The following is a 25,789-nucleotide window of genomic DNA, read 5'->3' as shown; positions in this document are numbered from 1 at the left end:
TTTCAAGATCAAATAAGCACTTTTACAATGGTGATAGTGACATCAATAACTAAAGTTTGGGTCATTGAGAAAATGACCAAAATGAGGGGTTTTTGAAGTGAAGTAAATGTGGCCCAAGAAGAACTCCCTGCTTCTATATTTGAGTTTTTGTGTACGAACTGTGACTTAGCTTAATAGGTAGACAAGGTTGAAAACCAAACTAGGAGTATGCATCTGTAACAATAGCTGATTCTTGGTGACCAATCCCAGCAGTGATACTTTACCATTCATGTACCACTGAGTGTTCAAACTGTGTTCAAATAAGGCAAACACCAATCTGTAACTAGTCCAGCTGTTCTGTACCTCACTTCTGATTTCTATACATCATTTCCCTTTTTTTGTCTATAAGTCTTCCTCTACCACATGGGTGCACTGGAATCTCTGTGAATCTGCTATGACTCTGGGGGGCTGCCCAATTCATGAATCATTCATTGCTCAAGTAAACTTTAAATTTAATTTGGTTGAAGTTTTTCTTTTATCAATGCCTATTTATAAAGGATAAATATGTCTCTTTACTTAGAGAAGAAGGAATACAGGAAACTGTGAATAAGCCAAATAGTTAAAGAAAAAGTAGGAACTGCTCTCTAACAGTAGGAGGAAAGATAATTTGTTTCAGGTGTTCCAAGATGAAAGAATCAACCATTGTAAGGAGGAAATGAACTTCACAGACTTGATTACCATTTCTTTGGATATGAAATCTCCAGATGGGCCTACTAATTACAGGAGAAGGCATATATAAAATTTAAAAAATTTTTTTATTATGGAAGCATTTAAATATAACACAAAAGTAGAAGGAATACTATCATGATCACTCATCATCTAACTTGAACAATAATCAGCATTTTGCCAATCTTGTTAATGTATTCTCTTCTCTTTCATTTTTGCTGGAGTATTAGAAAGCAAATCCCAGAAATTACATTATACTTCAGTGTGCATCTCTAATAGAAAATTATATTTTTAGAGAATAGAAACACAGTGCCTCTATCTTATGAATAAATAACAATTCCTGAATGTCATCTAGTGCTGATTATGTTCAGATATGTATTCTATATTTGAGTTTCCCAAATTGTCTCAAAAATGTCTTTTTACATGTGGCCCTGTTCAAATCAGAATCCATACAGAGTCCACATGTTACCCTTGGTTGTTATGTATCTAGCATCTTTTGTAACAGATAGGAATTCTCCTTGTCTTATTTTTTCCCCATGTGACTCATTTATTGAAGGAAACAGATAATTTGTCTTGTAAAATGTCCCACATTCTCACAGCTTCCTCTAGTGTCATTTTACTTGCTTTGTTTCCTGTATTTCCTGCAAGCTGGTAGTTAAATCTGGATGCTTGATCTCATTTAGGTTCTCCCTCACCAACTTTTCTTGGTGACAAGAGTATTGTGTAGAGGTGTTGTGTTTTTCCTAGTGCATCACATCAGGAGGCACATATGATCTGGTTGACGCACTTTTATTGAATCTTGACTCAATACCATAGATCTTAATACCATTGCTTATTAGTTGTATCCTGCAGAGTGCATATAATTGTTTCTAAATAACATTACCACAGAACCACTAACAATAAGACTACTGAATGCAGTTTAAGAAGATTATACAGTTCTTTTTGCCTTTAAGATATGTATATGCAGGTTGGGTGTGGTAGTTTATGCCTGTAATCCCAGCACTTTGGGAGGTGGATGGATTACCTGAGGTCAGGAGTTTGAGACCTAGGTGGCCAACGTGGTGAAACTCCATTTTTACTAAAAATGCAAAAAACATTAGCCAGGTATGGTGGCACAGGCCTGTAATTTCAGCTTCTTGGGAGGCTCAGGCAGGAGAATGGCCCGAACCTGAAAGACAGAGTTTGCAGTGACCTGAGATTGCGCCACTGCAGCCTGAGCAATGGAGGTGAGACTCCATCTCAAAAAAAAAAAAAAAAAAAGTATATGTACTACCAGCTATTTTCAGTAAAAATAATAATTTTTTATTTCCTAAAATAATTCTATCTTTGTATCAGTGGTCATTTATTTTTCTCTTTCATATAGTTATACGTTTCCAATTATGTGTAACATTACATGATAGCAAAATCAAAACAATAAAATGAAGAATATTTAGAGTAGTATTGTTTCTTTCTATTTCTTCCTTATTATTTTCCTTATTCTGTTCCTCTAGGTAACCAAGTTTAGTAGGTTTTTGTTTATTCTACCATTTTTTTAAAATATGAGAAAATATGCTGTATTCCTCTTCCTGTGACTTCTTAAACAAACCTAGAGACTCTATAGTCTTCTGCACCTACTCACTCAATATGTCCAGGAGATCACTTTCTTATACATATTGTACATCTCCTTGTACTTTTTTAGTTTAAAATATATTCTTTTACAGACAGGGTCTCACTCTTTCACTCTTGCTGGAGTGCAGTGGCATGATCATAATTCACTGTAACCTTGAATTCCTGAGCTCAAACAATCTTCCTGCCTCAGCCTCCTGAGTAGCTGGGACTACTAGGTGTGAGCCACTATACCCGGGTTTTTTTTTTTTTTTCTTTGATACAAATAGGGTTTTGCTGTGTTGCTCAGGCTGGTCTCAAACTCCTGGCCTCAAGTGATCTTCCTACCTCAGCCTCCCAAAATACTAGGGTTACAGGCATGACACACTGCGCCTAGTTCTTTATACAACCTTTAAAGTAATGCTATCACAGAGGAGCACTGTGTAAAGAAACTCTAAAATGTAAATGAAAGATGTGGATTTGAAAAATCTTACTGATGTAACAAAGTTTAACTATGGAAAGAAAACTTAATCTTAGGACCCTTAGGAGCTGGAGTTTTAAGCATTTGGGAGAGGCAGACAGTGCCTGGGCCCCAAACAATAATCAGTTGGTTGATCCTGTATGCTTGTTGGCTCTGTACAGCAAATTGGGTACATTACTGTTATCTGAGAAGGCATCAAAATAAATATTACTATAATCTGGAAGGAGTAAAAAATAGTGAAGTGTGGAAATAATGAAGATACGAACTAGATTCATATTTTTTAAAGTGTAACATTAATGGTTAGATATTTATGTATATTCTGTCTGATATTTATGCCATTTGAGGTGTTCTAAGGAATGGCTTTGTAAATTTGTAATTGTAGTTTAAATTATTTCAGGGATTTTACTTAATGAAGTTGGCAACAAACATTATTAACATGTTTAAGAAACATTGAGTTTCCAAAATTGTATTTATTAAATATGTGTTTATTGATAAAAAGCCTTAAAGTACAAATGTTAGTAGGTGTTTCTGTCCATGCACAAAAGCCCTTTAGGTATTAGACTGTTTGGGGCCAGGCACTTTGTTCTAATCCCAACACTTTGGGAGGCTGAAGTGGGCAGATCGGAGTTCAAGACCAGCGTGGCTAATATGGTGAAACCCCTTCTCTACTAAAAATACAAAAATAAGCTGGGTGTGGTGGTGCACACCTGTAATCCCAGCTACTGGGGAGGCCAAGGCATGAGAATCACTTGAACTGGGGAAGTTGCAATCAGCCAAGATTGTGTCACTGTGCTTTAGCCTGGGCAACAAACATCAAGACTCTGTGTCAGAAAAAAAAAAAAAAAGACTGAATAATTTGCAGAAGATCAGAAAATAAGAAAAATGACTCATCATGAAAAATTGAGCACTTCATACCATGCCATGCTGCTATATATAAAGATATGTTCTCTGTATTAAAGACATGGCTTCTTTTTACTATTATTATTAACTGTTAGGGCTTTTGAAAAATCAAAAAAATTTAAAAAATCAGAGTTGGCAGGGATTTAAATTAGACCTCTCAATTCAACACATGTTTATAGCCCCCATTCTATTTTGTTAGTATTATCCCAGAACAGCAGTTCCTAACCTTTTTGTTACCAGGGACTGGTTTTGCAGAAGACAGTTTTTCCATGGACCATGGTGGGGTGATGGGTGTGATTTAAGGATGAAACTGTTGCACCTCAGATCATCAGGCTTAAGTTTGATTCTCATAAGGAATGCACAGCTTAGTTTCTTCGCAAGTGCAGTTTACAGTGGGGTTCGTGCTTCTAGGAGAATCTCGTGCTGCGGCTGATGAGGTGGAGCTTAGGAGGTAATGCTGCTTGCCTGCTGCTTACCTCCTGCTGTGTGACCTGGTTCCTAACAGGCCATGGACCTGTACCATTCTGTGGCCTGGGGGTTGGAGACCCCTATTCTAGAATGATACTATGTAGGATATAAATGAAGTTCATTAATGAAGTAAAGGCATGGTACTTTATAATGTGGTGAATTATGTTAAGACAATTTTATATATAATCTTTTGATTCACAGGTTAACTGAGCAAAAAAGGGAATTGCCTACCAGAAGAAAGGTAATATAATATTACAATATGCTGAAGGCTGAAAATTATAACACAAAGTTAGTGATTTACATTTATTTTACATTTGGTTCTTACCAGATTCTTAATACTTTACTAGATACTTTAATTTGTAGGACTGAAACTTTTTTTTTCTGTAGCTCTTGTTTAAATGCACTTTTTTTTACATATAGTGAATGGATATCTTACAAAGTTAAAAATTAATGGGACCAATTACTACTTATATTAAGGAGCCATAAATTTGATATCTGTCAAATCAACAGTAATGATTTATAATGATATTTAATTATTTTTTTATTTATTGCAATATTTCCCAGCCTGGGATACAAGTAGGGCAATGTTAATAGGGCTATCCCAGATTTCACTGTCTCTAGCTCTTGTCTTCATAACACAGGAGGTCAGTTTCCTCTTCAAGTTCTATCTGTTTGTGTCAGAGAATCCTAAAGCTGTTCCATGTGAATTCCTGAATTCCTCTTAGTGTCTGTCTAGAATCTGTGAGATCATATGAAGGGGAACCCTAGAACTGCCACCCTGTCCTTCCTAAGAGCCCCAGCATCTAGTTGAGCTGGTACTCCAGGCTCTACACCTGCAAATCCTTAAGATGCCAAATACCTTTCCTTTCCCTTGGCCTGCTGGCTTTACTCAGACAATATTGGTTGGTCACGGTTTTCACAAGATGCCATATTTTTCTGAAGACTGCTAATAACTCAAACTCATACTTCAAGATTAAAGTCACATTTGTTTACCTGTCGAAATATTACCACTTTGTGGCAAGAACATAAACTTTTAATTTGTTTTCCTACCAGCTTTGAAAGGAAATACCTTTCATAAAATGTTAACTTGGAGAATTGTATTATTTCAGAATTTGGCATAATGTAAGACTTCTGTAATATTTTTTGATCACAGCAGTTTAAGTTTGCAAAATTTAACTCCCATGAAATTTGATGCTTTGTGCTTTGTGTGCTGCACAGTAGTGGGGGACATGCCTTTCCACAAATAGTGCTGTGTGCCTCATAGGAGCAGTTCTTTTGGACTCTGCCTGCAGTTCTTTCTTCCCGAAGACTCAGATCCCCAATTCAGGTGGCAGAGACAGATGTCATGTGGCTCCCCACCCCCATCCCCATTCTAGTCTTTCTTTCTGAGGATAGGAAAAGAAAAAAAAAACTTTCTTGTCTCCTGCCTGTATATTTAGAACACGTGTGTGTGTGTGTGTGTGTGTGTGAGAGAGAGAGCGAGCAAGAGAGTGCACAGAGAGAGAGAGGGTCTCACTCTGTTACCCAGGCTGGAGTACAGTGGCACAATCATAGCTTACTCACTGCAGCCTCCATCTGAGCTCCAGTGATCCTCCCACCTCAGCCTCCCAAGTTGCTGGTGCACACCACCGCACCCAGCAAATTTTCTTAGTTTTGGTATAGACAGGGTCTCACTATGTTGCTCAGGTTACTCTCTAAGTCTTGAGCTCAAGGGATCTTCCCACCTCAACCACTCAAAATTTTGGGATTGCAAGTGTGAGCCACCATGCCCAGCTGACTTTTAGAACTTAATATTAGACAGGCCCAGGTAACAGAATTCATTAGATTTAGTCCAGTGTTATCCTACCTCCACACCTCATACTCATTAAATGTTCAAAAAATGTAGAAAAGGAGAAGGAAAAACTAAAACTTTTCTGTAGCTATTGAAATCCTCACATAAACTGAATTTGCAATGCAAATATATGGTCCTTGTTTGGATTCTAGATTAAACAAACCATATAAGATATTTGGAGGACTATTCCAGAGAGTTGGCTATGGCACAGGTACAATGATATTAAGCAATTACTGGTAATTGTCTAAGATGGGGTAATGGAATTATGGTTGTTAATGAAAATGTACTTATTTTTTAAAAGATGGATATTGTAAGATTTTGGGGATGAAATGTCGTGATGTCTTAATTTATATACTTTAAAATAGAAAAAACAAGTATGGCAGAATGTTGACAATGTTAAATGTGGAATTTGGGTATAAGGTGTTAATTTTATTTCTCTTAGTAAGTTTGAAATTTTAAATCTTTTTTCCTCCAACCTTGGCAGAGGAATGAAATTTTTTAACAAACTTTTTTTTAAAGGACTGGGTTGTAATCATACTACATATGGCATCTTTTCAAAAAGAAATCAGTTTTATATTTCACTTCTTTTTCTCTCTTAATCTATAAAAGTATGTTTCCTTGAAACTAGTGTATATGCTATTATATGCTGCTGGAACTCAGCTTAAAAAGTGGGCCTTAACATTCATCTGTCCCCAGTGTACATGAAGGATAAGACATACTCTCAGTAATAATAGTGACTCATCACAGCAGTAATTCCTAGAGAGGGTGAGAATGGAGGACTAAGGAATATGGGGGAGTGAGCCTGAGTAGTTTATAAGAAGTTGCACAGGTGATTCTAACTAGCTTTTTGTAGGCCACTGGCATAAAAAAGTAGTGTCAAACTCTAAATACTACAAAACTTCTTTCAAAACTGATTTGTTAGTTATTTACAGATTCCCACTCTTTAACTTTAAACATCATCTCTTATGCTAGATTTTTTTTCTTTTATTTCCAGACTAGAAATTAACCTTATAATGTACCTGGACTCTTAGAAATCATATTGTGATGCACTATCCATTCCTCTCTCACTTTATTTATAACTACAGGTGTCTGGGGACAGCAGCACTTGTGGTGTGAGTGTTATGTGAGGGCACTCTGAGGTCATCTATAGCCAGCACTAATGTGCTGTTTATCCACTAACTTCCCCACAAAGTTGTTACCAGAATCTTTTTCCCTTTGTTTGTGGTAGTCAGATGGCAGAGAATTGACCTGCATCTAGACAGTTTTCTAATTCTGTTGATTGATCAGTACATACGTATATGTTGAGCTCCTACTCTGTGCAAACCACTGCCAGCTGGAATTAAAAGGTGAGAAGAATATTTTCCAATCACAAGCAGTTAAACTATATGCAATGACTATGAAGAGTGGAAAGTCATTGGCTGGAGTGTGGATGGTGGAAACATGATTGTAGGAAGTGAAGCCATGTGTGACTAAGTGGTCCAGACATGTGCCCAATGGTTGGATTGGGCAGAGATTGTTTAGAGCTGCATTGGAGTCAACACATGCAACCCCCAAGTGGGGAATGGGGCATTAGTGGGCTGGAGTCCTCTTGTACACCAATCCTTTGGAGATGCTCTCTGAAAGTTGCTTTTCTCTGTGAAGAAAACAAGAGGATACCAGTAATAATAATAAGGAAAAATCATGATTTTAATTCTTTCTTTCCCTCCCTCCATCCCTTCCTTTCTTCCTCTCTCCCTTCCTCCCTTCCTTCCTCTCTTTCTTTCTTTCTTTTTTTTTTTATTGCATTTTAGGCTTTGGGGTACATGTGCAGAACATGCAAGATAGTTGAAAAGGTACACACGTGGCAGTGTGTTTTCCTGCCTTCCTCCCCTTCACCCACATTTGGTATTTCTCCCCAGGCTATCCCTCCCCAGCTTGCCCCCGCCACTGTCCCTCCCCTATTCCCCCCAATAGATCCCAGTGTGTAGTGCTCCCTTCTTTGTGTCCATGTGTTCTCATTGTTCATCACTCGCCTATGAGTGAGAATATGCAGTATTTCATTTTCTGTTCTTGTGTCAGTTTGCAGAGAATGATGTTCTCCAGATTCATCCATGTCCCTACAAAGGACATGAACTCATCATTTTTTATTGCTGCATAATATTTCATGGTGTATATGTGCCACATTTTCCCAGTCCAGTCTATCATCGATGGGCATTTGGGTTGGTTCCAGGTCTTTACTATTGTAAACAGTGCTGCAATGAACATTTGTGTGCATGTGTCCTTATAGTAGACCGATTTATAGTCCTTTGAATATATACCCAGTAATGGGATTGCTGGATCAAATGAAATTTCTATTGCTAGGTCCTTGAGGAATCGCCACACTGTCTTCCACAATGGTTGAACTAATTTACACTCCCACCAGCAGTGTAAAAGTGTTCCTATTTCTTCACATCCTCTCCAGCATCTGTTGTCTCCAGATTTTTTAATGATCGCCATTCTAACTGGCGTGAGATGGTATCTCAATGTGGTTTTGATTTCCATCTCTCTAATGACCAGTGATGATGAGCATTTTTTCATAATGTTTGTTGGCCTCATGTATGTCTTCTTTTATGAAGTGTCTGTTCATATCTTTTGCCCATTTTTGAATGGGCTTGTTTGTTTTTTTCTTGTAAATCTGTTTGAGTTCTTTGTAAATTCTGGATATCAGCTCTTTGTCAGATGAGTAAATTGCAAAGATTTTTTCCCATTCTGTTGGTTGCCGATTCACTCTAGTGACTGTTTCTTTTGCTGTGCAGAAGCTGTGGAGTTTGATTAGGTCCCATTTGTCTATTTTGGCTTTTGTTGCCAATGCTTTTGGTGTTTTGTTCATGAAGTCCTTGCCTACTCCTATGTCCTGAATGGTTTTGCCTAGATTTTCTTCTAGGGTTTTTATGGTGCCGTATATGTTTAAGTCTTTAATCCATCTGGAGTTAATTTTAGTGTGAGGTGTCAGGAAGGGGTCCAGTTTCTGCTTTCTGCACATAGCTAGCCAGTTTTCCCAACACCATTTATTAAATAGGGAGTCCTTTCCCCATTGCTTGTTTTTGTCAGGTTTATCAAAGATTGTATGGTTGTAGATATGTTGTGTTGCCTCCGATGCCTCTGTTCTGTTCCATTGGTCTATATCTCTGTTTTGGCACCAGTACCATGCTGTTTTGATTACTGTAGCCTTGTAGTATAGTTTGAAGTCTGGTAGTGTGATGCCTCCCGCTGTGTTCTTTTTGCTTAGAATTGACTTGGCTATGCGGGCTCTCTTTTGGTTCCATATAAAGTTCAAGGTGGTTTTTCCAGTTCTGTGAAGAAAGTCAATGGTAGCTTGATGGGGATAGTGTTGAGTCTGTAAATTACTTTGGGCAGTATGGCCATTTTCACAATATTGATTCTTTCTAACCATGAACATGGAATGTTTCTCCATCTGTTTGTGTCCTCTCTTATTTCATTGAGCAGTGGTTTTCAGTTTTCCTTGAAGAGGTCCCTTACATTCCTTGTAAGTTGTATTCCTAGGTATTTTATTCTCTTTGTAGCAATTGTGAATGGCAGTTCATTCTTGATTTGGCTCTCTTTAAGTCTGTTATTGGTGTATAGGAATGCTATGATTTTTGCACATTGATTTTATATTCTGAGACTTTGCTGAAGTTGCTTATCAGTTTCAGGAGATTTTGGGCTGAGACGATGGGGTCTTCTAGATATACTATCATGTCGTCTGCTAAGAGACCCAATTTGGCTTCCACCTTTCCTATTTGAATACCCTTTATTTCTTTTTCTTGCCTGATTGCTCTGGCTAGAACTTCCAGTACTATATTGAATAGGAGTGGTGAGAGAGAGCATCCTTGTCTAGTGCCAGATTTCAAAGGGAATGCTTCTAGTTTTTGTCCATTCTGTATGATATTGGCTGTTGGTTTCTCGTAAATAGCCTTTATTATTTTGAGATACGTTCCATCAATACCGAGTTTATTGAGAGTTTTAGCATAAAGGGCTGTTGAATTTTGTCAAATGCCTTCTCTGCATCAATTGAGATAATCATGTGGTTTTTTTGTCTTTGCCTCTCATTATGTTGTGAATTACGTTTATAGACTTGAGTATGTTGAACCAGCCTTGCATTCCTGGGATGAATCCTACTTGATCATGATGGATAAGCTTTTTGATGTGCTGTTGCAATCGGTTTGCCAGTATTTTATTGAAGATTTTTGCATCTATGTTCATCATGGATATTGGCCTGAAGTTTTCTTTTCTCATTGGATCTCTGCCGGGTTTTGGTATCAGGATGATGTTGGTCTCATAAAATGATTTGGGAAGGATTCCCTCTTTCTGGATTATTTGGAATAGTTTCAGAAGGAATGGTACCAGCTCCTCTTTGTGTGTCTGGTAGAATTCGGCTGTGAACCCATCTGGACCTGTGCTTTTTTTGTTTGGTAGGCTCTTAATTGCTGCCTCAACTTCAGATCTTGTTATTGGTCTATATATAGTTTCAGCTTCCTCCTGCTTTAGGCTTGGGAGGACACAAGTGTCCAGGAATTTATCCATTTCTTCCAGGTTTACTAGTTTATGTGCATAGAGTTACTTGTAATATTCTCTTATGATGGTTTTAATTTCTGTGGAATCTGCCATGATTTCTTCTTTATCATTTTTTATTGCATCTATTTGGTTATTCTCTCTTTTCTTTTTTGTCAGTCTGGCTAGTGGTCTGTCTATTTTGTTGATTTTTTCAGAAAACCTGCTGTTGCATTTATTGATTTTTTTGAAGGGTTTTTCATGTCTCTATCTCCGTCAGTTCTGCTTCGATCTTAGTTATTTCTTGTCTTCTGCTAGGTTTTGAGTTTTTTTTTATCTTGCTCCTCTAGCTCTTTCGATTTTGACGATTGGGTGTCAATTTTGGATCTCTCCACTCTTCTCATGTGGGCACTTATTGCTATATATTTTCCTCTAGAGACTGCTTCAAATGTGTCCCAGAGATTCTGGTATGTTGTGTCTTCGTTCTCATTGGTTTCGAAGACCTTCTGTATTTCTGCCTTCATTTCATTGTTTATCCAATCAACATTCAGAACCAGTTGTTCAGTTTCCATGAAGCTGTGCAGTTCTGAGTTAGTTTCTGAATTCTGAGTTCTAACTTGATTGCACTATGGTCTGAGAAACTGTTTGTTATGATTTCAGTTGTTTTGCATTTGCTGAGGAGTGCTTTACTTCCAATTATGTGGTCAATTTTAGAGTTCGTGTGATGTGGTGCTGAGAAGAATGTATATTCTGTGGATTTGGGGTGGAGAGTTCTGTAAATGTCTATCAGGTTTGCTTGTTCCAGGTCTGAGTTCAAGTCCTGGATATTGTTGTTAATTTTCTATCTGGTTGATCTGTCTAATATTGACAGTGGAGTGTTAAAGTCTGCCAATATTATTGTGTGGGAGTCTAAGTCTCTTAGTAAGTCATTAAGAACTTGCCTTATATATCTGGGTGCTCCTGTATTGGGTCCATATATATTTAGGATCGTTAGCTCTTCTTGTTGTATCAATCCTTTTACCATTATGTAATGTCCTTCTTTGTTTTTTTTTATCTTTGTTGCTTTAAAGTCTATTTTATCAGAGATGAGAATTGCAACTCCTGCTTCTTTTTGCTCTCAATTTGCTTGGTAAATCTTCCTCCATCCCTTTATTTTGAGCCTTTGTGTATCCTTGACTGTGAGATGGGTTTCTTGGATACAGCACACAGATGGGTTTTGGCTTTTTATCCAATTTGCTAGTCTGTGTCTTTTGATTGGTGCATTTAGCCCATTTACATTTAGGGTTAATATTGTTATGTGTGAATTTGATACTGCCATTTCGATGCTAGCTGCCTGTTTTGCCCGTTAGCTGATGCACATTCTTCATTTTGTTGATGCTGTTTAGCATTTGGTATGTTTTTGGAATGGCTGGTACTGGTTGTTCCTTTCTATGTGTAGTGCCTCTTTCAGGAGCTCTTGTAAAGCAGGCTTGGTGGTGACAAAATCTCTGAGTACTTGCTTCTTTGTGAAGGATTTTATTTTTCCTTCACTTATCAAGCTCATTTTGGCTGCATATGAAATTCTGGGTTGAAAGTTGTTTTTTTTAAGGATGTGGAATATTGGCCCCCATTCTCTTCTGGCTGGTAGGGTTTCTGCCAAAAGGTCTGCTGTAAGTCTGATGGGTTTCCCTTTGTGGGTGACCCAGCCTTTCTCTCTGGCTGCCCTTAGTATTTTCTTCTTCATTTCAACCCTGGTGAATCTGATGATTATGTGCCTTGGGGTCGCTCTTCTTGAGGAATATCTTTGTGGTGTTCTCTGTATTTCCTGGACTTGAATATTGGCCTGCCTTGCTAGGTTGCGGAAATTATCCTGGATAATATCCTGAAGAGTATTTTCCAGCTTGGATTCATTTGTTTCATCACATTCAGGTAAACCTGTCAAACATAGATTAGGTCTCTTCACATAGTCCCACATTTCTTAGAGATTTTGTTCATTTCTTTTTGCGCTTTTTTCTTTAATCTTGGCTCCTCATTTTATTTCATTGAGTTGATCTTCGACTTCTAATATCCTTTCTTCTGCTTGGTCAATTCGGCTGTTGAAACTTGTGCATGCTTTGCGAAGTTCTCCTGTTGTGTTTTTCAGCTCCATCAATTCACTCATATTTCTCTCTAAGGTGTCCATTCTTGTTATCATTGCCTCAAATCTTTTTTCAAGGTTCTTAGTTTCTTTGCATTGATTTAGAACATATTCTTTTAGCTCACGGAAGTTTCTCATTACCCACCTTCTGAAGTCTGATTCCATCATTTCATCACACTCATTCTTTGTCCAGGTTTGTTCCCTTGCTGCTGAGGAGTTTTGGTTTTTTGTAGGAGGCGAGGTGTTCTGGTTTCGGGTGTTTTCCTTCTATTTGTGCTAGTTTCTTCCCATCTTTTTGGATTTATCCACCTGTCATCTGAGTGGTTGCTGATTTTCTGATTGGGTCTCTGAGTGGACATCCAGATTGTTGATGATGAAGTATTTCTGTTTCTTAGTTTTGCTTTTAACAGTCTGGCCCCACTGCTGTAGGACTGCTGAGCAAGGCCCTGGTTGCCTGGGGAACTCCTGTAGCAGCTGCACAACCATGAGGGTTGCTACCAGATTCTTGTTCTGCTATCTTTGTCCCGGAATGATGCCCATCAAATGTCAGTTGGATCAGTTTTTTGTTAGGTGACTCTTTGTATATATGGGGGTCAGGAAGCTACTCGAGGGGACTGTACTTTATAGGAGCTCAAGTGCTGAGCTGCGAACTTCGTTGTTCATTCAGGGCTGCTAGGCAGGTACGTTTAAGTCTGCTGCAGGAGAACTCATAAAGCTCCTTTTTTTCCTCAGGTGCTCTGTCCTGGGGAGTTAGGGCTCCATTTATTAGTATCTGTTGCACTGTCCTGCCCAGCAAGGGGGCAGTCTAATCACTGATTGCCTGCAGTGGCTATGCTGAGCTGTGTGGGCTCCTCCCTGTTGCCGTGGGCTCTGCTTTGTTGCTGTGGGCTCCGCCCTGCTACCATGGGCTCTGCCCTGCTGTCATGGGCTCCGCCCTGTTGCTTTGGGCTCCGCCCTGCTGCCATATGTAATTCCCTGTAGTCCTGTTTATATTGGTGTGCTCGCCTCTGTAGTGGTGGACTCTCTCTTATTGCGGGTTGCCCTGGCAATGGGGGGTTGCCTTGGCAACTGTGACAGTGTAGCTCCATAGGGGTCAAGTGCCTCGGTAATGGCGGACACTTCTCCCCCTTCGAGCTGCACTGTCCTGGGTTCCGCTGTGCTTGCCATGGAACTCTCAACCCCGAGCATTTCCAATTGCTGTTTTGTTTGTTTTTGTAGGGGTGGGACCCACCGAGCCTGGCTCCCTGCCTCAGAGCCCCGTTTTTTTTTTTTAAGTTGAGCAGTTGACTCTCTCCCAGGTGTTCCAGTTGCCTGCTGCAAGGGCACCGGGATCTGTGTGATTTCCTGTGCAGCAACCCACTGCACCGGCTCAAACCACATTGCTGCCCAGGAATCTCCTGGGCTGGCTTTCTGTTTAAGTCCCGTTGAATCAGATGAATGTGCTAATCTACCTTTCAAAATCTCCAATTGCCAGTTTAACAGGGCAACCAAACCAGGGTATTTTGTACGGAGTGTCGCTGCGCTGCGGCCTTGGCCCAAACAGCCACGCCAGCCCAAACAGCCACCCTGGCCCAAACTGCCACGTGGCCCGCGGGGCTCTTATACCTGGGAATCTCCTAGTCTGTGGACAATAAAGATCTGTATGGAAATGCAGCGTCTACTCACCCTCTGCGGATTGACTGGGAGCTGCAATCCTGAGTTGGTCCTACAGCACCATCTTCCTCTCCCTCTCTTTCTTTCAAACTGGAGAACAAAAATGTAAAGTTAAATTAAAAATTGATGAAGAGAAACTCTTAAAAAAGGAATATTAGAGCAACAAAAATTTTAGTATATTGTAAATTGTGAATTAATGAGGATTTTAACTACTACTTTCAACAATAGAATAGAAAATGCTTTTATGCTGTTTTAAAGAGTTGGTCATCAGGAAAGAAAACAAGTTCAAATGGTACTTGCTGAATTTTAATAATTCTTTTCAAAGTCATTATTACTATAATGTTTTAAATGACATTCATTTGATCATATACTCATATTTTTATGACCTATATCATTTACTGTAGTTATTTATTTAGGACTTTTTAGGTAATATCATCTAAAAAGAATCAGGCTCATGAAATTTAGGGACCTACAGGAGTACTGAAAAATTGTAATGTTAATGAAATTGTCTGCCTCTGCCACCTCATTCCCTTCTTGTTTTTTATCCTGCCTGCTATAATATCCTTGGTACTTTTTTTTTTTACTCATCTGGATTCCTTTCTTCTATAAAAATCTGAATTTAGTGAAGAATGACTTGAATCATTTATGTTTTCCTTCACTGTAGGAATAATTTGCATTTAATCTCTATCAAAAGTGAGGATTTTCTTTTCTTTATTTTTTTTCTTTTTGAAATGGAGTCTCACTCTGTCACCCAGGCTGGAGTGCAGTGGTGCAATCTCTGCTCACTGCAACCTCTGCCTCCCGGGTTCAAGCGATTCTCCTGCCTCAGTCTCCCGAGTAGATGGGACTACAGGTTCACACCACCACTCCTGGCTAATTTTTTGTATTATAGTAGAGACTGGGTTTCACCGTTGCCCAGATTGATCTCAAACTCCTGAGCTCAAGCAGTCTGCCTGCTTTGGCTTCCCAAAGTGCTAGGATTACAGATGTGAGCCCCCATGCCTGACCAAAACTGAGGATTTTCAAATGTCACTGAACATGAGGTAGAATATCAGGGGGCCTATGGGCCTTTTTTGTATGCCTAAAATAAATTTATAATGAATATGTGTATGCCATATCTGTTTATTTAACAAAGTATTTACAGCAATGTGGAAAGGAGAAAACATTTGCCTTAGAAAAGTAGAATTCAGAATTCCTGGCTGTTGGTATAGATTTCAACCGAACTTATTTATACATCAAATAGATGTGACCATATGTTTGTATATCTATATAGTAAGCCAAGTGGCAATAAAATAAGAGGAAAACCTAACACCATTAACACTTAACAGTAGCCATGTGCAATAATAAATGTGTTAATATAATAGTATCTTTACTTACGAAAGAATGCGCAGAAGGTATAGATGATTTCAGTTAGCTGTTGCAACATGTTATTGTGAATAGTTGTAAGCAATAAATTTGCATCTCTTTAAGTATATTCCATGGTTTAGACTTTTAATTTATGTGGTTTTCCTATTGCTGCTTGGTAAATGAGGAATTCCTCTATGTTGAAAAGAGAATCTCAGTTTACATATACGCTTGGGAAGATCATTCTGTTTGATTCAGAATGATTGAGAAAATCTTTCCATTTTAATGGTGAACAGCAGACCTGCAATTCTATACTATTATAAATATAGCTTAACATAACAATGCCATAATGCTTACCTTAAAATGCTTCAAACTAAGTGAGATGTAATGGGAAAATGTATTAAGCTGTGATTTTTACTTTAAAAAAAATAGCTTATAAGCATACACAAAATTCCAAAACAGAAATGGTATATAGTTTTTTCTACCCATTCCTATCTCCAGCTGCCCAATTCCCTTCCTTCTTTACATCCATTGCTCTTTCTTGAGTATCTTGCAGAGGTAGCCTGTGCATTCCATTTATTTCTAATATTAATTATTTCAATTATTTATTTACTTTAGATGACTCCAGAATTGATGATAAAAGCATGTAGCTTTTATACTGGACATTTAGTAAAGACTCATTTTTGGTAAGAACATGATTTTTATAAGCGGTTTCTTCCTCTTTGTGTTTTTATTCTTGATGTTTTTCAGACAATGAAAAATTAACTTTTGGCCTGTTGTGCTGATTTTATCTATTTAATCATGATCCTACCATTTGATGTTGTATATTTCTTTCCTATTTAGCCAGCTTTACTTAGTTAAAATATATATTTTCTTCTTTGATGTATAACTATCTTTTCCTAAAAATTAAAATTTAAAAGTATAGTTTCACAATTTACTTATCTGAAACCCTTGGAGCCAAATATGTTTTGGAATTTAGAATTCCTTTTAAACAAGACATCATTTGGTGGTTCTTATGGTAAATTGGAGTTCTGACAACATGATTTCTTTATTTTATCCAAAAAGAAATATGACTGTCTTATAATTTCCATTTTTCTCTATAACTATTAGGAATTCCTCAGGTCATACCCAATTTGTAGACGTTTCTTTCTATGCTGTGGCTTTTGAGATCATAAAGGAGGTATCATTTTTTATTCCTCTTAATCTATTTACTGATATATTGCCCTAATATCAAAATTTTTTTTAATGTTTTCTGCCTGTAGCACTTGGAGAGACATCACTCATAAAAATGAAAATGTTGCCCTGGCTGATAAAATGAACAGAGCAGTGACATGTTATGATTTCAGACTTCAAAAATCTGTATTTCATCACTGGCACTCTTATATGGAAGACCAGAAAGAAAAACTTAAAAGTAAATCCTTACATAGCAACAATTACTTTTTGTATCCATTTATTGAAATAATTAAAATACAGTTAGGCATAGTTTGTATACTTAGAGAACCTATCATTTTTATGTCTAGAGAATTGTCATGAAATGAAGGTAGAACTACTAATTTAAAAATGCTTAAATGAGATTTGTCTCAAAGAATTTTATTTTAATAGAAAACAGGCATATTAAAAATTAAATCTAGTGTGCATTTGTGAATACATGAATATAAATAGAATCTACTATGAGCTTTTTTACATAATAGCTGGATGGGTCCAAATAGTCCATACCAAATAGTATGGACAGGTAGCAGAATTGAGAGGTTTATTTTTATGGAGAGGTTTATGCTTTTTACAAATATTACACTTAATGTATATATGAGGAAACTTAAAAATAAAAATCATTTTCTCTTAAGACCATGGGGGTTATACTGAGTGAGTGGGAGGTACATTCATGTGATCAGTGCCCAATCAGTATAATCTCCAAGAACTCCTGTCTTTCGCTTAGATTTTTTTTTATTTCAGCTCTCCGGATAATAACTTGTTTATGGCTGTTGCAAACCAGAGAATCATTTCTTTTTAGCTGGCTGTGGTTGGTACCTCAGTCAGAGTGGACCCTCTGAAGATTTTAACATTAGTGTAACAAAGGTTAGGAACTGGTTAATGGTAGGACATAAAATTAAATTCAAAGGCATTGGATCTAAATGCCACCTTATGACGGTATTTCTTATGAAAAAGTTTAGAAGTTCTGGTTTTATAGAGAACAACCTTGTTAAAAAAAAAAGAAATGATACATGTCTTGACATTTCTATTGCAGCTATTACATCTTAATTTCTAAGGGCAAAGGTGATTTTCCATGTTAATAAGGTCTGGAGAGTACTAATGCTATCAAAAGTAATTAATTTCAAGTGTAAATAAAACCAGACAAAAATGATCAGATGCAACATTGGCTCATATTATAAACATTACAGAATATTAAATCACTTTGTATTTTTTTGAAATAGCTATAACTATTAATATATACAGTAATCTAGTAAATTTCCTTCAGATATGGTATTACGGATACAACGGATCATCTATTGTCACAAGCTAACCATTATTCTAACAAAATGGCGTAATAAAGCAAGATGTAAGAATAAAAAGAAAGAAGATGAGCTGGTATTGTATATTGAAACAATTTTTTAAGAATCTGAATTTTTCAGTTATATTCATGTAGCCTCAAATAATAATGCTGTGTGTGGAAAATACTAAAAGCCTGAATATAATGTACTTTTGATGGGATTCTTGTTCCTTTTTTTTTTTTTTGAGACAGAGTTTCACTCTTGTCGTCCAGGCTGGAGTACAATGGTGCGATCTCAGCTCACTGCAACCACCACTTCCCAGATTCAAGCAATTCTTCTACTTCAGCCTCCTGAGTAGCTGGGATTACAGGCACCCACCATCACACCCAACTAATTTTTTTGTAATTTTAGTAGAGTTGAGGTTTCACCATGTTGGCCAGGCTGGTCTTGAACTCCTGACCTCAGGTGATCCACCCACCTTGGCTTCCCATAGTGCTGGGTTATTAGGCACAAGCCACTGCGTCTGGCTAGGATTCTTGTTCTTTAACTTAATAATTTAAAATTTACTTCAGCTATTAGTGTATCATTACTTAATATTGGTTCAGTATGCTCAAAGTAACACTACAGTCAGATGTGGAAACACACTGGTTTTTTTTGTAGTTATGTTTCTTAATAGGCAATATTTTATAAATATTTTTGAAATATAAAGTAAGGGTAAATAGCAAAGAGAATGTGAGGTGAAGTTAAACCCCCTTCTTTTGTGGTTGCCCCATGGATCAATGCCCCCAGTTACCTGAATTTAGTTCAGATGTTGAGACTGACAATAGCACACATACACAGCAAAAAAGTATGAGATTTATTACTTACATATGCTTAATACAATGCTAGAGCCCACACTGTGCTTTAAGCATCTCAGAGGTTACTTGAGATGCTCTTTAGAAGTTTGTAATCTATGGGTTTTGAGCTGGTGGTTTTATAGACTGTCCTCTAGGCTTTGCCTTATGCGAACTACCTTTTCAATGTTGCCAGTGAAACAGTTAACACTTTGGGTACCTAACATTATGTTAGTCTGCTCGTTCAATGCTTTCTACCACTTTGTATATTAGATTAGTGTTTTGATCACTGCCCTCTATGCCTGATCACTGATTCTCTAGTAGTGAAATAGGTAACTGCATGACCAGTCTGCCCCTGTACATCTCCTTCAGCTAAATATCCCTGAATACAAAAATTATCTGGGCGTGGTGACAGGCACCTGTATTCCCAGCTACTTGGAGCCTGAGTCAGGAGACTTGCTTGAACCCTTGAGGTGGAGGTTGCAGTGAGCTGAGATCACACCACTGCACTCCAGCCTGGGCAACAAAAGCGAAACTCTGTCTCAAAAAAAAAAAAAAAAAAATCCCTGAGAGCAGACAGTATTCTTAGTCTTCCCATATGGTGAGCATAATGTTTTGCACACAGTAGTTGATATATATACTCTAATAATATCTTTAATATATATGTATTATACAGTTAATTTGGTGTTTAGAGAATATTTTCCTTCTAGGTACATGATTTATGTACCTAACAATTATTCTACATTCACTTAAGTGGAGAGAGGATAGCAGGTGTATGCTGGGAGCAGAGGCAGGGAACAACGGTGTGTCAAGTGATCCACCTGTGTTTTTCCTCAAACTCTAATATGTGTGTGTATATACACAGCACACATATGTCTACACATTTGCACACACACACACATATACACACGTAAATATTACATCAATATTGTGTGTACATGTTTATGACTGAAATACTACCCTTATTTATTACACAGTTTTCAGAAGCATATCAGAAGTTAAAATGGGGTCTTCCTGTGACAATAAATTTGGCAATTTCCCAAATACATTACTTCTGTTTTTTTCTTTTTTTGTTATCTGTATGTCAGTCACCTTCACTTCATGTACCAAATGCCAGCTTTTTAATTGCCAGAGCCTTGACTTTGTTGGTGTCACTTTCTCATCTATGAAAGAGGAGACTAAATCAGCCTTTCAAGTAACTGCCTGTGCCAGTGTTTTATGAAAACTAATGCAACTGATCTGTAATACTTTGGTGGTTCAGAGAACATTGAACATGCTTCTGAAAAATTACAGTTTATGTGGTAATGATGATGATCATAAATAATGTCTAATTGGTGCTATCCTTGTGTCAAGCACTGTGCTTTATGTCTGTCATCTCTTTTGACCCTTATAGCAATTCCATGCAATTTTTAAATTATTTTCATTGCAGATGTCGAAACATGAGCTTCAATTGAAAAAATGGAGAAATAGGTTACTACTCAAAGGAGCTTCTGCAGAAAAATCCAATTTTCCCGAACAAAGTTCTTCTGAAGTGTGTCTTGTAGATGAGACTCTAGAATGTGACATTTCACAGTTACCTGAAAGAGCAATATTACAGGTTTGTATGAATTCAGTATACATTATATACTATAATCCTACTCTTGATGTATTGCATTGAGTTAGAATAAGGATATTTTTGCCCATTATTTCTTCCTTTACAAATTACCTGCTCTTATCTTGTCTGTTTTTACATTGTACTTCCTATAACTTCCTTACTGGTTTGTAGTAGCTCTTTGTATTGGCAATATTAGCCCTCTGGAATATATTTGGAGATTTTTTTCCCCTATGCTTGATGTTTGCTTTTAGTTTTGCTTGTGGAGTCTTTTGATGATAGATTTTTTTTTTTTTTCCTGAGACCGAGTTTCACTCTTCTTGCCCAGGCTGGAGTGCCATGGTGCAATCTCTGCTCACCACAACTTCTTCCCCAGTTCAAGCGGTTCACCTGCCTCAGCTTCACAAGTAGCTGAGGTTACAGGTGCTCGCCACCACGCCTGGCTAATTTTTTGTAATTTTAATAGAGACTGGATTTCACCATGCTGGGCAGGCTGGTCTTGAACTCCTGACCTCAGGTTATCTACCCGCCTCAGCCTCCCAAAGTGCTGGGATTATATGCATGAGCCACCATACCTGGCCGATCACAGAAATTGTAAAGCTTTGTGTAATAGTTTGTCATTCTTGCCCTAATTATTTCTCTCTCTATTTTTTAACTTTAATTTTAGGTTCAGGGAGTACATGTGCAGATTTGTTACACATAGGTAAATTATGTGTCATAGGGGTTTTGTTGTACAGATTATTTTGTCATCCAGGTAATAAACCAAGTATCCAATAGACACTTTTCTGATTCTCACCATCCTCCTACCCTCCACCCTCAAGTAGATCCTAGTGTCTGTTGTTCCTTTCTTTGTGTCCATGTGTACTTAACAGTTTAGCTCCCACTTGTAAGCATGAATATGCAGTATTTGGTTTTCTGTTCCTATGTTAGTTTCATTAGGATAATGGTCCATCTAATTTGCTGCAAAGGACATGATCTCACTCTTTTTTATGGCTGCATAGTATTTCAGAGTGTGTGTGTGTGTGTGTGTGTGTGTGTGTATACATATACATATATACATACACCACATTTTAAAAAATCCAGTCCACCATTGATGGGCATTTAGGTTGATTTCATGGCTTTGCTATTGTGAATAGTGCTGTGATACGTATATGCATGCATTGTCTTTGTGGTAGAACGATTGATATTCCTTTGGGCGTATACCCAATAATGAGATTGTTGGGTTGAATGGCAATTCTATTTTATGTTCTTTGAGAAATTGTCAAACTGCTTTTCACAATGGCTGAGCTAATTTATGTTTCCACCAGCAGTGTGTAAGCATTCCCTTTTCTCTCCAACCTTGCCAGTAACTGTTGTTTCCTGACTTTTTAGTAATAGCTACTCTAACTGGTGTGAGATGGTATCTCATTGTGGTTTTAATTTATATTCCTCTAATGATTAGTGATGTTGAGCATTTTTTTGCATGCTTATTGGTTGCATGTATGTCTTTTTTGATAAGTGTTTGTTTATGTGCTTTGCCTACTCTTGTAATGGTATTCTTTGTTTTTTTCTTGTAAATTTGTTTAAGATCCTTATAGATTCTGGATATTAGACTTCTGCTGGATGTGTAGTTCCTAATTTTCTTTTTACAATTCTGTAGATTGTCTGTTTACTCTGTTGATAGTTTCTTTTGTTGGTAGACGCTCTTTTGTTTAATGAGGTCCCATTTATCAATTTTTGTTTTTGTTGCAGTTGCTTTTGGCATCTTCATTATGAAATTTTTGCCAAGTCCTGTGCCCAGAATGGTATTTTCTTGGTTATCTTCCAGGGTTGTTGTAGTTTTAAGTTTTAAGCTTAAGTTTTTGATCTATTTTTAGTTGACTTTTATATATGGTGTAAGGAAGGGGTCCAGTTTCAATATTCTGCATATGGTTTGCCAGTTATTAGAGTATCATTTATTGAATGAAGAGTTATTTCCCTGTTTCTTGTTTTCCTTGATTGTATAGATGTGTGGCATTATTTTTGGGCTCTTTATTCTGTTCCATTGGTCTATATGTCTACTTTTCTACCAGAACCATGTTGTTTTGGTTACCATAGCCTTATAGCATAGTTTTAGTTGGGTAATGTGATGACTCCAGCTTTTTTATTTTCACTTAGAATTTTTTTTTTTTTTTTTAGAGACAGAGTCTCACTCTGTTGCCCAGGCTGGAGGCAGTGGTATGATTTTGGCTCACTGCAACCTCTGCCTCTCGGGTTCAAGTACTTCTCCTGCCTCAGCCACCTGAGTAGCTGGGATTACAGGTGTATACCACCACTGGCTCATTTTTGTATTTTTAGTAAAGATGAGGTTTTACCATGTTGGCTAGGCTGGTCGTGAACTCCTGACCTCAGGTGATCTACCCACCTCGGCCTCCCAAAGTGCTGGGATTATAGGCATGAGCCACAACGCATGGCCTGCTTAGGATTACCTTGGGTATTTGGCCCCTTTTTTGGTTCCATATTAATTTTAAAATATTTTTTTCTAATTCTGTGAAAAATGTCATTGGTAGTTTGACAGGAATAGCATTGAATCTGTAAATTGCTTGGGCAGTATGGCCATTTTAACAATATTGATTTTCCTATCCATGAGCATGGATTGTTTTTCCATTTGTTTGTGTCATCTCTGTTTTTTTCTTTCAGTGTTTTGTAAATCTTTTTGTAGAGGTCTTTCACCTCCTTGGTTAGCTATATTTCTATTTATTTTCTTCTTTTCTGTAGCTCTTGTGGATGAGACTGCATTCTTATTTGGCTCTCAGCTTGGATGTTCTTGGTGTATAGGAATGCTACTGATTTTTGTATATTGATTTTTTTTTTTTGAGACAGAGCCTCACTCTGTTACCCAGGCTGGAGGGTAGTGGTGTGACTCTGGATTACTGCAACCTTTACTTTCTGGGTTCAAGCGATTCTCATGCCTCAACCAGCCAGATAGTTGGAATTCAGGTATGGGCTACCAAACCCAACTGTGGTTTGTTTTTTGTTTTTTTTGGAGATGGAGTCTTGCTCTGTCGCCAGGCTGAAGTGCAGTGGCGCAATCTCAGCTCACTGCAACCTCCGCTTCCTGGGTTCAAGCAATTCTTCCACCTCAGCCTCCTGAGTAGCTGGGACCACAGGAACGTGCCACCATGCCCGGCTATTTTTTGTGTTTTTAGTAGAGACGGAGTTTTGCTATGTTGGCCAGGCTGGTCTCAAACTCCTGGCCTCAAGTGATCCACCTGCCTCAGTCTCCCAAAGTGCTGGAATTACTGGCATGAGCCACTGTGCATGTACAGTGATTTTGTATACTGAAACTTTGTTGAAGTTATTTATCAGATCAAGGAGCTTTTGGGCAGAGACTACGGGGTTTTCTAGGTATAGAATCATATTGTCTACAAACAGCGAGTTTGACTTTCTCTCTTCCTATTTGAGTACCTTTTATTTCTTTCTATTGCCTAATTTCTCTGGCTAGGACTTCCAGTACTATGTTGAATAGGAGCGGTGAGAGAGGGCATCCTTGTCTTGTTCTGATTTTCAAGGGGAATGCCTTCAGCTTTTGCCCATTCAGTAGGCTATTGGCTCAGGCCTGTAATCCCAGCACTTTAGAGGGCCAAGGCTGGCGGATTAGCTAAGGTTAGAAGTTTGAGAACAGCCTGGCCAACATAGTAAAACCCTATCTCTACTAAATTAAAAAAAAATAGCCAGGTGTGGTGGTACACACCTGTAATTCCAGCTACTTGGTAGGCTGAGGCACGAGAATCACTTGGACCCAGGAGGTGGAGGTTGCAGTGAGCTGAAATTGTGCCACTCCATTCCAGTCTGGGCCACAGAGTGAGACTCTATCTCAACAAACAAAAAATGGCTGGGTATGGTGGCTCACACTTGTAATTCTAGCACTTTGGGAGGGCAAGGCGGATGGATCACAAGGTCAGGAGTTTGAGACCAGCCAGACCAGCATGGTGAAACCCATTCTATACTAAAAATGCCAAAAATTAGCTGGGCATGGTAGCCCCTGCCTGTAATCCCAGCTACTCAGGAGACTGAGAAAGGAGAATTGCTTGAACCCAAGAGGCGGAGGTTGCAGTAAGCTGGGATTGTGCCACTGCACTCCAGCCTCGGCAGCAGAACAAGACTCTGTCTCGAAAAGAAAAACCCCAAACTCATTAAAATTAAAAAAAAGCAAAAAAAAAAAAAAAAAAAGAAACCTAAAACACACACACACACACACACACACACACACACACAAACAGAAATCCTGGAACTGAGAAATGCATTTGCTGAACTGAAAAATGCATTAGAGGCTCTTGATAGCAGAATGGATCAAGTAGAGAAAAGAATCAGTGAGTACAAAGACAGAGAATGTGAAAATACGTAGTCAAAGGAGAAAAAAAGAGAAAGAATGAAAACAAATGAAGAATGCCTACAATATGCAGAGAATAACCTCCAAAGAGCAAGTCTATGAGTGATTAGCATTTAAAGGGAGTTGAGAAACAGCAAGGGATAGAAAGATTATTTAAAGAAATAATAACAAAACTTTCCAAACCTAGAGAAAGATATAAATATCCCAGTACAGGAAGGTCAAGAACACCAAATAGATTCAACCCAATTAAGACTACAGGACATGTAATAAACTCTTAAAGGTCAAGGATAAAGAGGATTCTAAAAGCAGCAAGAAAAAATAAGGAAATAACACATAAAGGAGCTCTGGTTTGTCCAGAGACAGCAAACAGTGGAAACCATATAGGCCAGAGGGGAGTGGGACAGCATATTCAAATTGCTGACGGACAAAAATTGCTAAATGAGAATACTGCGTTCAACAAAGCTTTCTCTCAAACATGTAGAAGAGGTAGTCTTTCCCAGACAAACAAAAGCTTAGAGAATTCACCAACACCAGAGGCATCTTACAAGAAATACTAAAGGGAATTCTTTGGTCTGAAAGAATAGGACACTAATGTGCAAAAAGAAAACATTTGAAGGTATAGAACTCACTGGCAAATGTTAAGTATTCAGACAATTTCAAAATCTTCTAATACTGTGTTGTGGTGTGTAATCCACTCATCTCTAGTATGAAGCCTAAAGAATAAATCTATTGAAAATAATAACTATGGCAACTTGTTAAGATATAGACAATATAAAAATAATTGAATTTAGACAACAAAAAGCCAAAATGTATACTAGATTGAGTTAAAGTGTAGAGCTTTTAAGTTTTTCCTTTGTTTCTTTTTTTTGTGATCAAAGTTAAGTTGTAATCTGTTTAAAATAACTTGTTATTTCTATGTTTTTGTAATTCTCATGGT

General features: G+C 37.8%; 1 protein-coding gene across 32 annotated transcripts in view; it reads left to right on the top strand.

The window, feature by feature from the left end:
• The window catches only part of FBXL13 (F-box and leucine rich repeat protein 13), a 309,560-nt gene that overhangs the window by 53,122 nt on the left and 230,649 nt on the right, over positions 1 to 25,789 (top strand). For 19 of the 32 annotated variants that reach the window (XM_054237838.2, XM_017975415.4, XM_054237835.2 and 16 more), the window contains 4 exons: positions 16,210 to 16,277; positions 16,854 to 17,002; positions 18,065 to 18,174; positions 20,340 to 20,507. In XM_054237838.2, the coding sequence (XP_054093813.1) occupies positions 16,210 to 16,277; positions 16,854 to 17,002; positions 18,065 to 18,174; positions 20,340 to 20,507 (495 nt within the window). Of the gene's footprint in view, positions 1 to 4,339; positions 4,380 to 16,209; positions 16,278 to 16,701; positions 16,772 to 16,853; positions 17,003 to 18,064; positions 18,175 to 20,339; positions 20,508 to 25,789 lie in introns of those variants that run through there. The other 13 variants (XM_078343056.1, XM_054237844.2, XM_078343058.1 and 10 more) reach the window with 8 other exon arrangements.

This window comes from Callithrix jacchus, chromosome 11, assembly GCF_049354715.1.
Source record: "Callithrix jacchus isolate 240 chromosome 11, calJac240_pri, whole genome shotgun sequence".
Classification (NCBI taxonomy): domain Eukaryota; kingdom Metazoa; phylum Chordata; class Mammalia; order Primates; family Cebidae; genus Callithrix; species Callithrix jacchus.
The sequence above is the reverse complement of the archived record's forward strand: the minus strand, read 5'-3'. Positions and strand labels throughout refer to the sequence as shown.